Source organism: Budorcas taxicolor, chromosome 1 (genome assembly GCF_023091745.1).
Source record: "Budorcas taxicolor isolate Tak-1 chromosome 1, Takin1.1, whole genome shotgun sequence".
In the NCBI taxonomy this organism is placed as follows: domain Eukaryota; kingdom Metazoa; phylum Chordata; class Mammalia; order Artiodactyla; family Bovidae; genus Budorcas; species Budorcas taxicolor.
The window spans coordinates 174761338-174773858 of NC_068910.1; the positions used below are offsets into that span (position 1 = coordinate 174761338).

Below are 12521 nucleotides of genomic sequence, written 5' to 3' on the forward strand. Positions count from 1 at the left end.
ACATACTTTTTTATATTGTTATTGCTTCTAGCCTTCATGAAAGTATGACAAGCCTCAAAAAAGTAACTAAACACCAAGTTTATCTTCTTACAGAATGTGTTGTGAAATGTTTTTATTCTACTTTTGTTTTGAAGATATAGTTCTACTTCTGATTTTGCCAAGGCACTACAGAAAGGAAGGCAAAAGTCACCATGTTATATTTATTAAATGAACGAAAGAATCCTGAAAGAGTGGAGAGGTAGGGTAAGAAAGCAAGGGGAAGGGGAGAGGGGTACTCTGGGATTTACTGCTTTCTGCAGGGCTGGAAGTTCCCTGAAGATTCAGTGTTACATGACTGAGAAAGAGAAGCTGACAGAATGGATCCCTTCAGGACAAACGCTAAGAGAACTGTATAAACAGTAGTGGGGGAAACACAGGTTAAAAGCTAGATACAACAGAGTTTGACTCTGTCTTTGCTAATTATGTTAACCTGAGCAAGACACTTAGCCTTGCTTAGCCTCAGTTTCCTCAAGAGAAAAATGTGGAAAATAATACCTGCTTCAAAAGAGAGGGCCGCAACTCTGCTGGCCAGAGTCTTTGTGCAAATTTGAAAATGGCTTTCCCTCTGGGTTGGTGAATTAGAAGAAAAGCTCCTTCTGAGTGAGACCAGACATACGGACACAGGGCTTGGTGAAGAGGGAATGGCACAGTTATACAAGAAAAATAAGCTCTTTCCTCTGTGGCAAGGGGTAAGGAGAGCAGAGTTCAGGCTGGTTTTCAGATTCCTGATTCCTTCTAATGAGTACCACACAAAGATGCATCTTGCTTGGGGCTGTGTGAAAACAAAATCATGTCCACAGAAGCATTCAGAGGGCTCCCCACGACTGTGAAACTTGGGGCTGGTGAGAGAGCTTGAGAGGGAGAAATGGGGGAGGAGAGAAGAAAGAAAAGAAGGAATAGGGGAAGAGAGAGCCTGGAGAAGCAGATATGTTTAATCAAGGGGTCATGTCATATATAGAACAGGAAACTCCATGAATCTTCTGAAATAATTTGCCAGGCTTTATGTCTATTTTTCTGAGGTGAGGGTCTATAGCTCTCAATTATAAAAGAGAAAGAGAAGAGGATGAAGAAATTGTGAAAGAAGTTAATGTGTGTGTGAGAGGGGGAATAAAATCCTTCCCTACAGCCTCAAACATATGCTTTGGGGGGACAGGGTGCAATTAGGTAAATTTCAGTTAAAGTAGGTAAAGAGCTAGATAGCTTGAGATACAGACAGATATTATTTATTTCACAAAATCATTTACATGCAAGTCAGTTGCACCTAACTTTGGACACAATGAAGCTTTTCCTCCAACAACATTCTTCACTAATCTTGTCATATTATTGGCAAATAAATCATAATAATTCTATATTTTTTTCTTGGAATTTACCAAGATAGGGCCTACACAGCTCCTGGGGATGAAGGTGTACGGTGTGAGCTGTTACAAACAGCTGCATGTCTCAGTGGTACCACTGTAGGCCACACATTACTCGTAAATGAATTTCTCAGTGTTATACGTGGGCAGCCTTCAAGTTTAAACACATATGTTCTTCTAAAATGTATTTGTAAGTTGGTTACAGGAAATTCCCAACACATTTTACTATAGCAGCAGTTTTCCAAAAAGAAGGAATTAGGTCTGCAGGCCAGCCCACAAAACCCTATTTAATCTGTAATACTTTTGAAGTGGTGTCACAAATTCATGTTTCCAGGTTGAGTTCTGGCCTTGGCCTAAGAGACCTTATAGCCTGGAAGCATAAGAGTCGAGGGCTCTCTTTACACAGAATTTTAAAAACAGCCACACTTTTCTCTGGCACTGTTCCTGTGCCATGCCCGGAGGAGACCCCTCTCTCCAGCCCCAGTGTGCCTGTGACCAAGCTGGCCAGACCTTCTCTACCCCAAGCATCTAGGATCTTGAGGAACTACTTCTCTTCCTTCCAGTGGAGCCTCTTCTCCTAAGGGAGCATCCTCAGCTGAGTGTGGAGGACAAAGCAATACATAATTAATTAGATTTGTATTAAGGATGAATTATTTCCTAGTCAACAACTCCTTTCCTGCTTCAAATTCAGAAATTCTGCTGATTTTTTCTAGAGCCAGTTCTGGCTTTTCATATCTTTTTTCCTCCTCTTCTGAAGCTACATAGCTTATAAGTCTCGCACTTTCCACAATGGTCCCAGTGCAACCATGGCAAATGGCTCTGCTGTGGGGAGAGGAAGGGAAGGAGGGGCAGTGTGGGGAGAGTGCCTGAATTTGCAAAGCCCACCCTGGCACCCTGAGCAAGCTGGGCTCTGGCCTCTGGAGAGCACATCTTGTGGCCTGTTGGTTGCTGTCTTTCCAAGGCAGAGGTTTGGGACCTTGCTGTGTGGTAGATTCCCAGGCACCGCCTAGCCCTGCTTAATTAGAATCTCTATGGGTCTAATCAAATATCTCTATTTTAAGGTTTTTTTTCCTGAGCCCAGCTTCTTTTTCTGGAAGGACTTTCACATCTCCAATTGCTTAAGGATACCTCTATTTAGAAATTCTACTGGTGCTTCCAACCAGAGCTCCAAGAGCAAATTTGCTCAGTTGAGAGACAGTTAACTGGGGAAAGTGGAGAGAGGAAAGCCAAGTTCATCTACGAACCTTAAGGAATATCTGCTGTCACATGATCATAGGAGGGGAAGACAAAGAACCAAAACAGAGACAGGAAAGGGGCAGGATAACAGCTTGCCTATGAAGTCAAAATCTCGAGGCAGGTTTAGACAGTAATGTCAAAGCCTCTGAAAGGTCATTTGTTCTTAAGGATGTCTTTTTACCCTGGCTCTCCCATCTTCCTCTGGCTCAACATGGAGTTAGTTAGTTAGTTAGTTAGTTCAGTTGCTCAGTCGTGTCCGACTCTTTGCGACCCCATGAATCGCAGCATTCCAGGCCTCCCTGTCCATCACCAACTCCTGGAGTTCACTCAGATTCACGTCCATTGAGTCAGAGATGCCATCCAGCCAGTGATGCCATCCAGCCATCTCATCCTCGGTCATCCCCTTCTCCTCCTGCCCCCAATCCCTCCCAGCATCAAAGTCTTTTCCAATGAGTCAACTCTTCGCATGAGGTGGCCAAAGTACTGAAGTTTCAGCTTCAGCAACATTCCTTCCAAAGAACACCCAGGGCTGATCTCCTTCAGAATGGACTGGTTGGATCTCCTTGCAGTCCAAGGGACTCTCAAGAGTCTTCTCCAACACCACAGTTCAAAAGCATCAATTCTTCAGCACTCAGCCTTCTTCACAGTCCAACTCTCACATCCATACATGACCACTGGAAAAACCATAGCCTTGACTAGACGGACCTTAATTGGCAAAGTAATATCTCTGCTTTTGAATATGCTATCTAGGTTGGTCATAACTTTTCTTCCAAGGAGTAAGCATCTTTTAATTTCATGGCTGCAATCACCATCTGCAGTGATTTTGGAGCCCCCCAAAATAAAGTCTGACACTGTTTCCACTGTTTCCCCATCTATTTCCCAAAGTGATGGGGCCGGATACCATGATCTTCGTTTTCTGAATGTTGTAAGCCCTGGCTATTTGCTCTCATCTGGTTGGTACAGACATTCAAACAATCCAATGGAAACTGGCAGGGGGTTAAAGATTTTCACTTTTCAAATGTCTCTTAGGCTTAACTATGATCTCAAAACAGTAAAAGACCTGACTTGCTCCTACTGCCCATTGCCAATCCCTTCTCCACCCAGCAGTCAGAGTGATCCTTCCACAGTGTCATTCCTCTGCTTAAATCCCTCCAGTGGTTTCTTTTCATCTCACTGGAATTAATACTTGTACTCCAACAGGCTTGTGAGGCCCTGCACGACCTGGCCCTCCTCCATGTCCCTCACATCTGCTAGGCTTCGAGTTACACTGCCACTTCTGAGAACTCACCAAGCTCATTTATCACTTGTAAAACTCTTCCCTGGCCCTTGGCATGGGAACCTCTACTTATCTTCCTTTATGCATCATTTTGGAAGTTACTTTTACAACCACCCTTTCCAAAGCAGATATCCATTCTTGCAGTCTCTACTACAACACCCCTTTACTTACTTTTTATCTGTTATCACAATGTATAATTATTCTGGTTAGTTCTCTACTTTATTTATTTTGTTACTGTTTGTCTCTCTCATTAGAATGTAAGCTTCAAAGGAAAGGAATGTTTCAGATTCACCACTGTATCCCCAGGGTACAGAGTACCTGGCATATAGTAAATGCTCAACAAATAATTGTTAGTTAACCAAATTACCCAAAGCAAGTTATTCATCCACCCCACAGATACTTATTGAGTGCATACATGTACCAGATTTTGAGGATATAATAAAAGACAAGGCAGACAAAATGTGAAGGAAACCCTGGACAAGGAAAAAAAAGACAGTGCTTATATCTAGGAGTAATCCTGTCATAATACAATAACTTACTGGGCTGCAAGCACATATTAATTTTTATTATGTGACAGACATTATGTCAGTGTATTTGGTGCCACTAAACAAAGGAATATCTTGCCTGCTTTTTGCTAGACTAAAGTATAGAGAATAAAGAAAGAAAAAGAGCAAGAGGGAAAAAAGAGGGGCAGGGAAGAGAGGAAAAGAAGAGGAGAAAATAGTCCAGTGATGTCTCTATTCTCAGAAAACTTAAAGAAATTATCTTTAACACTTATAATAGAATATAAGGTTAGAGTCATACTAAATTTAAAAAAATGAAAGAAAACAGCAAATTTGGTATGCTATTTCAAAGCAAACAATGCCCTAAGAAAGCTCTATATTTATTCTAATAATGTTAATCCTGAAAACATTCATGAAACTGCCATCTTCAAACTGCTGCCAGAGATAGTTTATTAAGCATACAAAAAAAGAGAAAACATTTTACTTTATTTTTAATCCCCAGTGATATTTCCCAGATTGATTTCCCATCATTTTCCTTGGACTTGCTTTCACTGGACCTATTGAGATTGTTTTAAATATCAAATTCATTCCTAAAGGTCAAAGATTCATCATACTGAGGATATTCTAAAACATGCATACTTAAGCCAATCCTCAGAAAAGAGTTCCAGAAATGTTTGAACAAAGACAGAATCTTCTCAATGACCACAATGAAGGAGACAGAATTCATCTGGATAAACGGCTAGATCTAATTAATCTGACATCACTGGAAGTGGGGTATTCTGTACCTTTCATATATAGAGAGTATATAGCTGATTTTAATCTTTGTGATGCAGTCATCATTATGGCCATCAATTATTAACCCATACTATAAACACGGGATTCCGCAGTGGCTCAGCAGAAAAGAATCCACCTGCAATGGAGGAGACGTATGTTCAATCCCTGGGGTGGGAAGATCCCCTGGAGGAGGGCCTGGCAACCCACTCCAGTATTCTTGCCTGGAGAATGCCATGGACAGAGGAGACTGGTGGGCTACAATCCATAGGGTCGCAAAGAGTTGGACATGACTGAAGGGACTGGGCACGACAGCACACACGAGCTATAAACAAAGGGGCACTGAAGATTACTGGTATGCGTAGGGGTGCTTGTCTCTGTTGCATATTGGGCCAAACTGCAATGCTTTTAAAGATATTTATTTGCACTTAGTTTTTCTTTCTTCTTATGCATGGTCAGTCTTTCAGCTGCTATCACTTCTTGTTACTATTAGTAAGTCTGGCTCTTGCAAATTTCCTGCTTATAAAATTGCTGCTTCTAATATGTACTGGGATTAACAATGACAAAATTGTGAAATGGCAGAAGTGGGGGCGGGATGAAGACTCTTAGAACTACAAGACGCAACACCTTAGCAAGAGGCATGTTACTGGTGTAGCAGGGTGGAGGAATAAATGGTGGGTGGTAATAAGCTCTGCAATTGTTCATCTGACTCAACCAAAGAGAAGTAAATGAATATTATCTCAGGGGAGAGAAGAGATAAACCTTGTTCCTCTGTGAACTAGACAGAACTCTAGCCTGGAGTAGACAGAGATACAATCCAGGGCATAGTGTTGGTGAGAAGGTTTGGAGACAATGAACCTAATTCTAAGGTGCCTGATATCCATTTCCATGGCCTCACTCCCAAACTCCACCTCTGGGAGCAAACAGCTGCCCTCAGAAAGAACGAAAACAAGATTATAAATCTTCTAAATAGAAAGCAGTCAAATACTCATAAAATAAAACGAATAAAATACAGAAAAAATGAAAAACAAATATCTAATTATGCCTTCTGTACACAGAGAATAATACAAGACAAAAATTCTTATCCTCATGAAACTTGTATTCTTATGGAATATGTAAATGGCATAATACCTCCCATTAAAGACTCCTGCTGCTACTGCTGCTGCTAAGTCACTTCAGTCATGTCCGATTCTGTGCAACCCCATAGACGGTAGCCCACCAGGCTCCCCCGTCCCTGGGATTCTCCTGGCAAGAACACTGGAGTGGGTTGCCATTTCCTTCTCCAATGCATAAAAGTGAAAAGTGAAAGTGAAGTCGCTCAGTCATGTCCGACTCTTAGCGACCCCATGGACTGCAGCCTACCAGGCTCCTCCGCCCATGGGATTTCCCAGGCAGGAGTACTGGAGTGGGGTGCCATTGCCTTCCCCGTAAAGACTCCTAGATTTAATAAAAGCCAACAAAACCCCTAGCATTATGCTATATACCAATATGAATTCAAAACAAAAGGAAAACCCCTAACATTATGCTATATACCAATATGGATCTAAATCAAAAGGATTCAAATAATAAAAGATATTGTCAGGCAAATGAAAATTGAAGGAAAGTACGGTTGAGATATTAAGTACAGATAAGTAAAGACAAAGTAACTGAGTAAAAATATCTAGGATGGTTGGAGGAATATGCTTCTTAGTATCTTTGATATTAACTCAATACCAGAAGTATCTGTGTTTTTGGAGAGTCTTCAATATGAGGTGTTGACAAATAACAAAGAGAGAAGAAAAGTAGGAGCTTATAAAGGAAAAAGTGATAAAGAGCTGTTTTTCTGTTGGAAGATGACAGAATTCAAAAATTACTGGCCAAAGTGAAATTCAGTAGTGTAAGTACCACACATGATCTCTTCAATTTAACAAAAATCTAACACCAAATGCCATGTGGGTTCCATTCTACTTGCATTAACTCAGTGAAGTTAAGCAAGTCCTTTAACCAGTTTGGGGTTCAGTTTAATCACCTGTAAAATGGGGTGGTAGGATAGGATGACCTTTCACATGAAATGTATCTTTAATCTTGGATTCACTGTTATCAAAATATATAGGACCCTGATGCTTTAAATATATATGGATTACTGACTTAAACATAAAATAAATTTGGAAGAAATTATTCTTGACTGTACCTTTCACTTTTCAGTGTTACAACTTCTTCCTTTGTCTGATTCAGAAGAGTTCTGGTTATTTCCAGTTCATTTTCTGCAAGATTAATTCTTATTTTTAAGTCATCTTCTTGCCTTTCTTTTGCAGTCAGTTCTTCCTGTAAAGTTTTATATATCTGTTGACAAGTCATTAAAGAGTCTTCTTTTTCTTTAAGCAATCTGGTGTGCCTAAAATGGAATAAGGAAAAAAACCCCAACCAATATGCATTTAATGCTATATTTTTATGTTTATCAAAAATATATAAACATCTCATTTAAAAATAAGAGTATAACTTTAATTTTTAAAATAAGAATGCTACATAAATAGATAGTTCTGTGATTTAAAAAATTTCATATCTAGGCAAAGGCAAAAATCATTGAACAGCTTCAATACATTATAAACTAGGGTTAGGTATTGTTTATACAAGCAGTACTATAAAAAAAGTTAAGTGCATTTTAAATATCTAAAATATGGTTTCAAATTCAATTAGTAAAAACATTAAATAAAAAATTTGCAATGTGTACCGTGAGTCAGAAATAATGGATTCAAACTTCAGTTTTCTAAGCTCTCTTTGATACTCGTCAGCTTCATTAGATTTATTCCTAAAATAATACAAAATAGGTTCAAATATTTTATTTCAACATAGTTAAAGTGAAAACGTTTTCCCTTTTGTTAAGATTTATTTTTCCTTTATTACTTATCTTTATATTCTACTTATTGTTACATACACAGATTTCCTTAAAATTAGAATACATATTCAAAGGGTTTTTGTTTGCCAAAAATACCTTAATCTGTTAGCCCAATTATATGTGTTTTTCTATATCATTATTTTATTTATCCATTAAAAATTTCTTAGCATCTTTATATTACCATTTCTTTAAAGAAATAAATATTCAGTCCATTTCTGTACTGGCCAAGTCATCTCCTATCAGGCAGATCTGCATTTAAATAAAATGTCTAAATTTTAGACAACATTAAAAGAGGAAAGAAAAGAAAAACCCCTATGTGCAAGTGACCAAAAGCAGGATGATTCTGGAGGAAAGCTGATACTTCCAATGAGGTGACAGCCATGGGATCAGGTTTTTGTTTTTAAATGATGTTAAGCCTGAGGGCAGGCCCCAAACTGCACCATACAGGAGAATCAAATTTCTAATAGAAAACTCACAGTCATTCTGGCTTGAAGAACTACAGGACAGTGTTTGAGGACAACCACAGCTGCTGGGAGGTGAAGAGTGAACCCTGAATGGGAGTGACCCAGAGAGAGGGAATCCCAAATACTGCTTATAAACTCTGTCTACATGTCTGGTTGAGCCTGAACTACAGGTGACCTGGGGAAGACTCCAAGCAGCCTAATTAAAGATGAAAGAACTGAACTGAGAGTTTAGCTGTTGCCATAGAAACAGAGTTGTGGTTTTAGGCCAACCAAATTAATTGCCTATTTAAAGCCACACAATCCCTTCCCCAACACCACATCAACAGTATTTGGAGAAATATAACAGAATCTAAAATTTCTGTAACATAACATTCACAAAGTTTACAGTATATTTTTAAAAATTACTCAACATAAAAAGAAACAGAAAAGCAGGACCTATTCTAAAGAGAAAAGACTGTTAAAAGGGACTAACTCTGAGATGACCCAGATATTGAAATTAGCACTGTTATAATTCTGCTTGAAGACATACATAAAGGAAAATCTACTCTAGTTCTTGAAAAGATTAAAAATCTCAGCAGAGAAATAAAAACCATTAAAAACAACAAAATGAGTTAGGGAGTCTGAGATGGACATGTACACACTGCTATATATAAATGGATAACCAACAAGAGCCTACTGAATAGCACAGGGAACTCTGTTCAATATTTTATGGCAGTCTGGATGAGAGGGGAGTTTAGGGGAGAATAGATACATGTATATGTTTGGGTGAGTTGCTCTGCTGTGGACTTTAAAACTATCATAACATTGTTAGTTGACTATACTTCAATGTACAATAAAAAGTTAAATGAAAAAAATTAAAACTAAAAAGAATGAAATGGAAATTCCAAAACAAAATAAATATTTGTCTTGATCTTATATGATTGGGTTTGTAACAATATTCAAAAAATTAACATATTAAGAAAGATTAATATTCTAGTTTGTATAGGCTTCTCATTAATAATTTATTACATGAATATACTTTACAATAGCTTTATAAGTTATTTTAATAAGTTTATGAATGTACAAAGAAATATGTTAGATTATTGATGGGTTTGCCCTACTTGCAGAGTAACTTTGATTCCTAATATACAATGAACATGAACAGCATTCATTTATTTTTATTCATTTATTTTCTTTTCTACTGTAAAATATGATAAAATTGTAAGCTGCAGAAAATTATGTAAACAATTTATATAATGAATTATGAAGAAACTCTAATTACTACCATCCAGATAAAAAAACAAAACCTCATCAGCTAGCCTAGAAGCTTCATACCCTCGACTCGATCATAGTCAACTCCCTCTCCCCTAAATTGATCATTCTCATGAATTTTATGGTAATCACTTTGATTTTCTTTGGAGTTGCATTGCCCAAGTTTTATCCCTAAACACTATACTTTAATCCTTCTTCTTTTTATAAAAAAAAATTTTTAAACATGTTTCTTTTATTATCTACTTTTTGTAAAATAGCTTATTTGTATTACCAGTTCAGTTCAGTTCAGTTGCTCAGTCATGTCCGACTCTTTGCGACCCCATGAATCGCAGCACACCAGGCCTCCCTGTCCATCACCAACACCTGGAGTTCACTCAGACTCACATCCATCGAGTCAGTGATGCCATCCAGCCATCTCATCCTTGGTCGTCCCCTTCTCCTCCTGCCCCCAATCCCTCCCAGCATCAAAGTCTTTTCCAATGAGTCAACTCTTCGCATGAGGTGGCCAAAGTACTGGAGTTTCAGCTTTAGCATCATTCCTTCCAAAGAAATGCCAGGGCTGATCTCCTTCAGAATGGACTGGTTGGATCTCCTTGCAGTCCAAGGGACTCTCAAGAGTCTTCTCCAACACCACAGTTCAAAAGCATCAATTCTTTGGTGCTCAGCCTTCTTCACAGTCCAACTTTCACATCCATACATGACTACTGGAAAAACCATAGCCTTGACTAGACGGACCTTAATCAGCAAAGTAATGTCTCTGCTTTTGAATATGCTATCTAGGTTGGTCATAACTTTTCTTCCAAGGAGTAAGTGTCTTTTAATTTCATGGCTGCAATCACCATCCACAGTGATTTTGGAGCCCAGAAAAATAAAATCAGCCTCTGTTTCCACTGTTTCCCCATCTATTTGCCATGAAGTGATGGGACCAGATGCCATGATCTTTGTTTTCTGAATGTTGAGCTCCAAGCCAACTTTTTCACTCTCCTCTTTCACTTTCATCAAGAGGCTTTTTAGTTCCTCTTCACTTTCTGCCATAAGGGTGGTGTCATCTGCATATCTGAGGTTATTGATATTTCTCCTGGCAATCTTGATTCCAGCTTGTGTTTCTTCCAGTCCAGCGTTTCTCATGATGCACTCTGCATATAAGTTAAATAAGCAGGGTGACAATATACAGCCTTGACGTACTTCTTTTCCTATTTGGAACCAGTCTGTTGTTCCATGTCCAGTTCTAAGTGTTGCTTCCTGATCTAACATACTATTGTTGTATTGTTGTTCAGTCACTCAGCCATGTCGGACTCATTTTGACCCCATGAACTACAGCACGCCAAGTCTTTCCTGTCGTTCACCATCTCCCAGAGGTTGCTCAAACTCATGTCCATTGAGTTGGTGATGCCATCTATTCATCTCATCCTCTGTCATCCTCTTCTCCTCCTGCCTTCAGTCTTTCCCAGAATCAGGGTCTCTTCCAGTGAGTTGGCTCTTAGGATCAGGCAGTCAAAGTACTGGAGCTTCAGCATCAGATAAGTCCTTCCAATGAATATTCAGGATTGATTTCCTTTAGAATTGACTGGTTTGATCTCCTTGCAATCCAAGGGACTCTCAAGAGTCTTTTCAAACACCACAGTTCAAAAGCATCAATTCTTTGGCACTCAGCCTTCTTTATGGTCCAACTCTCACATCCATACATGACCACTGGAAAAATTATAGGTTGGACTAGACAGACTTTTGTTGGCAAAGTAATGTCTCTGCTTTTTAATACGCTGTCTAGGTTTGTCATAGCTTTCCTTCCAAGGAGGAAATGTCTTTTAATTTCATGGCTACAGTCACCATCTGCAGTGATTTTGGAGCCCCAAAAAATAAAGTCTCTCACTATTTCCATTGTTTCCCCATCTATTTGCCATGTAGTGATGGGACTGTATGCCATGATCTTAGTTTTTTGAATGTTGAGTTTTAAGCCAGCTTTTTCACTCTCCTCTTTCACTTTCATCAAGAGGCTCTTTATACTGCCTTGATGTACTCCTTTCCTAATTTGGAACCAGTCCATTGTTCCATGTCCAGTTCTAACTGTTGCTTCCTTACCTGCATACATATTTCTCAGGAGACTGGTCAGGTGGTCTGGTATTCCCATCTGTTTAAGAATTTTCCCCAGTTTGTTGTGATCCACACAGCCAAAGGCTTTTAGTGTAGTCCATGAAGCAGATGTTTTCCTGGAATTCTCTTGCCTTTTCTATGATCCAGTGAATGTTGGCAATTTGATTCCTGGTTCCTCTGCCTTTTCTAAATCCCGCTTGATCATCTGGAAGCTCTTGGTTCACATACTGTTGAAGCCTAGCTTGGAGAATTTTGAGCATTACTTTACTAGCATGTGAAATAAGTACAATTGTGCGGTAGTTTGAACATTCTTTGGCACTGCCCTTCTTTGGGACTGGAATGAAAACTGACTTTTTCCAGTCCTGTGGCCACTGCTGAGTTTTTCAAATTTGCTGGCATATTAAGTGCAGCACTTTCACAGCATCATCTTTTAGGATTTGAAATAGCTCAGCTAGAGTTCCATCACCTCCACTAGCTTTGTTCATAGTGATGTTTCCTAAAGTCATCTTGACTTCTCACTCCAAGCTGTCTGACTGTAGTTGAGTGATCATAGAACACTCAATAACATAACATACGATGCTGTGCTGTGCTTAGTTGTTCAATCATGTCCAAATCTTTGTGACTCCATGGACTGTAGCCTGCCAAGCTCCTCTGTCCATA

The 12521-nt window shown here is 39.1% G+C and overlaps 1 protein-coding gene across 1 annotated transcript in view; it reads right to left on the bottom strand.

The window, feature by feature from the left end:
* Window positions 1-12521, bottom strand: part of LEKR1 (leucine, glutamate and lysine rich 1) — a 206096-nt gene that overhangs the window by 59247 nt on the left and 134328 nt on the right. The window contains exons 6-7 of the mRNA XM_052645445.1: window positions 7891-7968; window positions 7351-7554 (exon numbers count right to left, since the gene is read on the bottom strand). Coding sequence (XP_052501405.1) covers window positions 7351-7554; window positions 7891-7968 — 282 coding nt within the window. The remainder of the gene's footprint in view (window positions 1-7350; window positions 7555-7890; window positions 7969-12521) is intronic.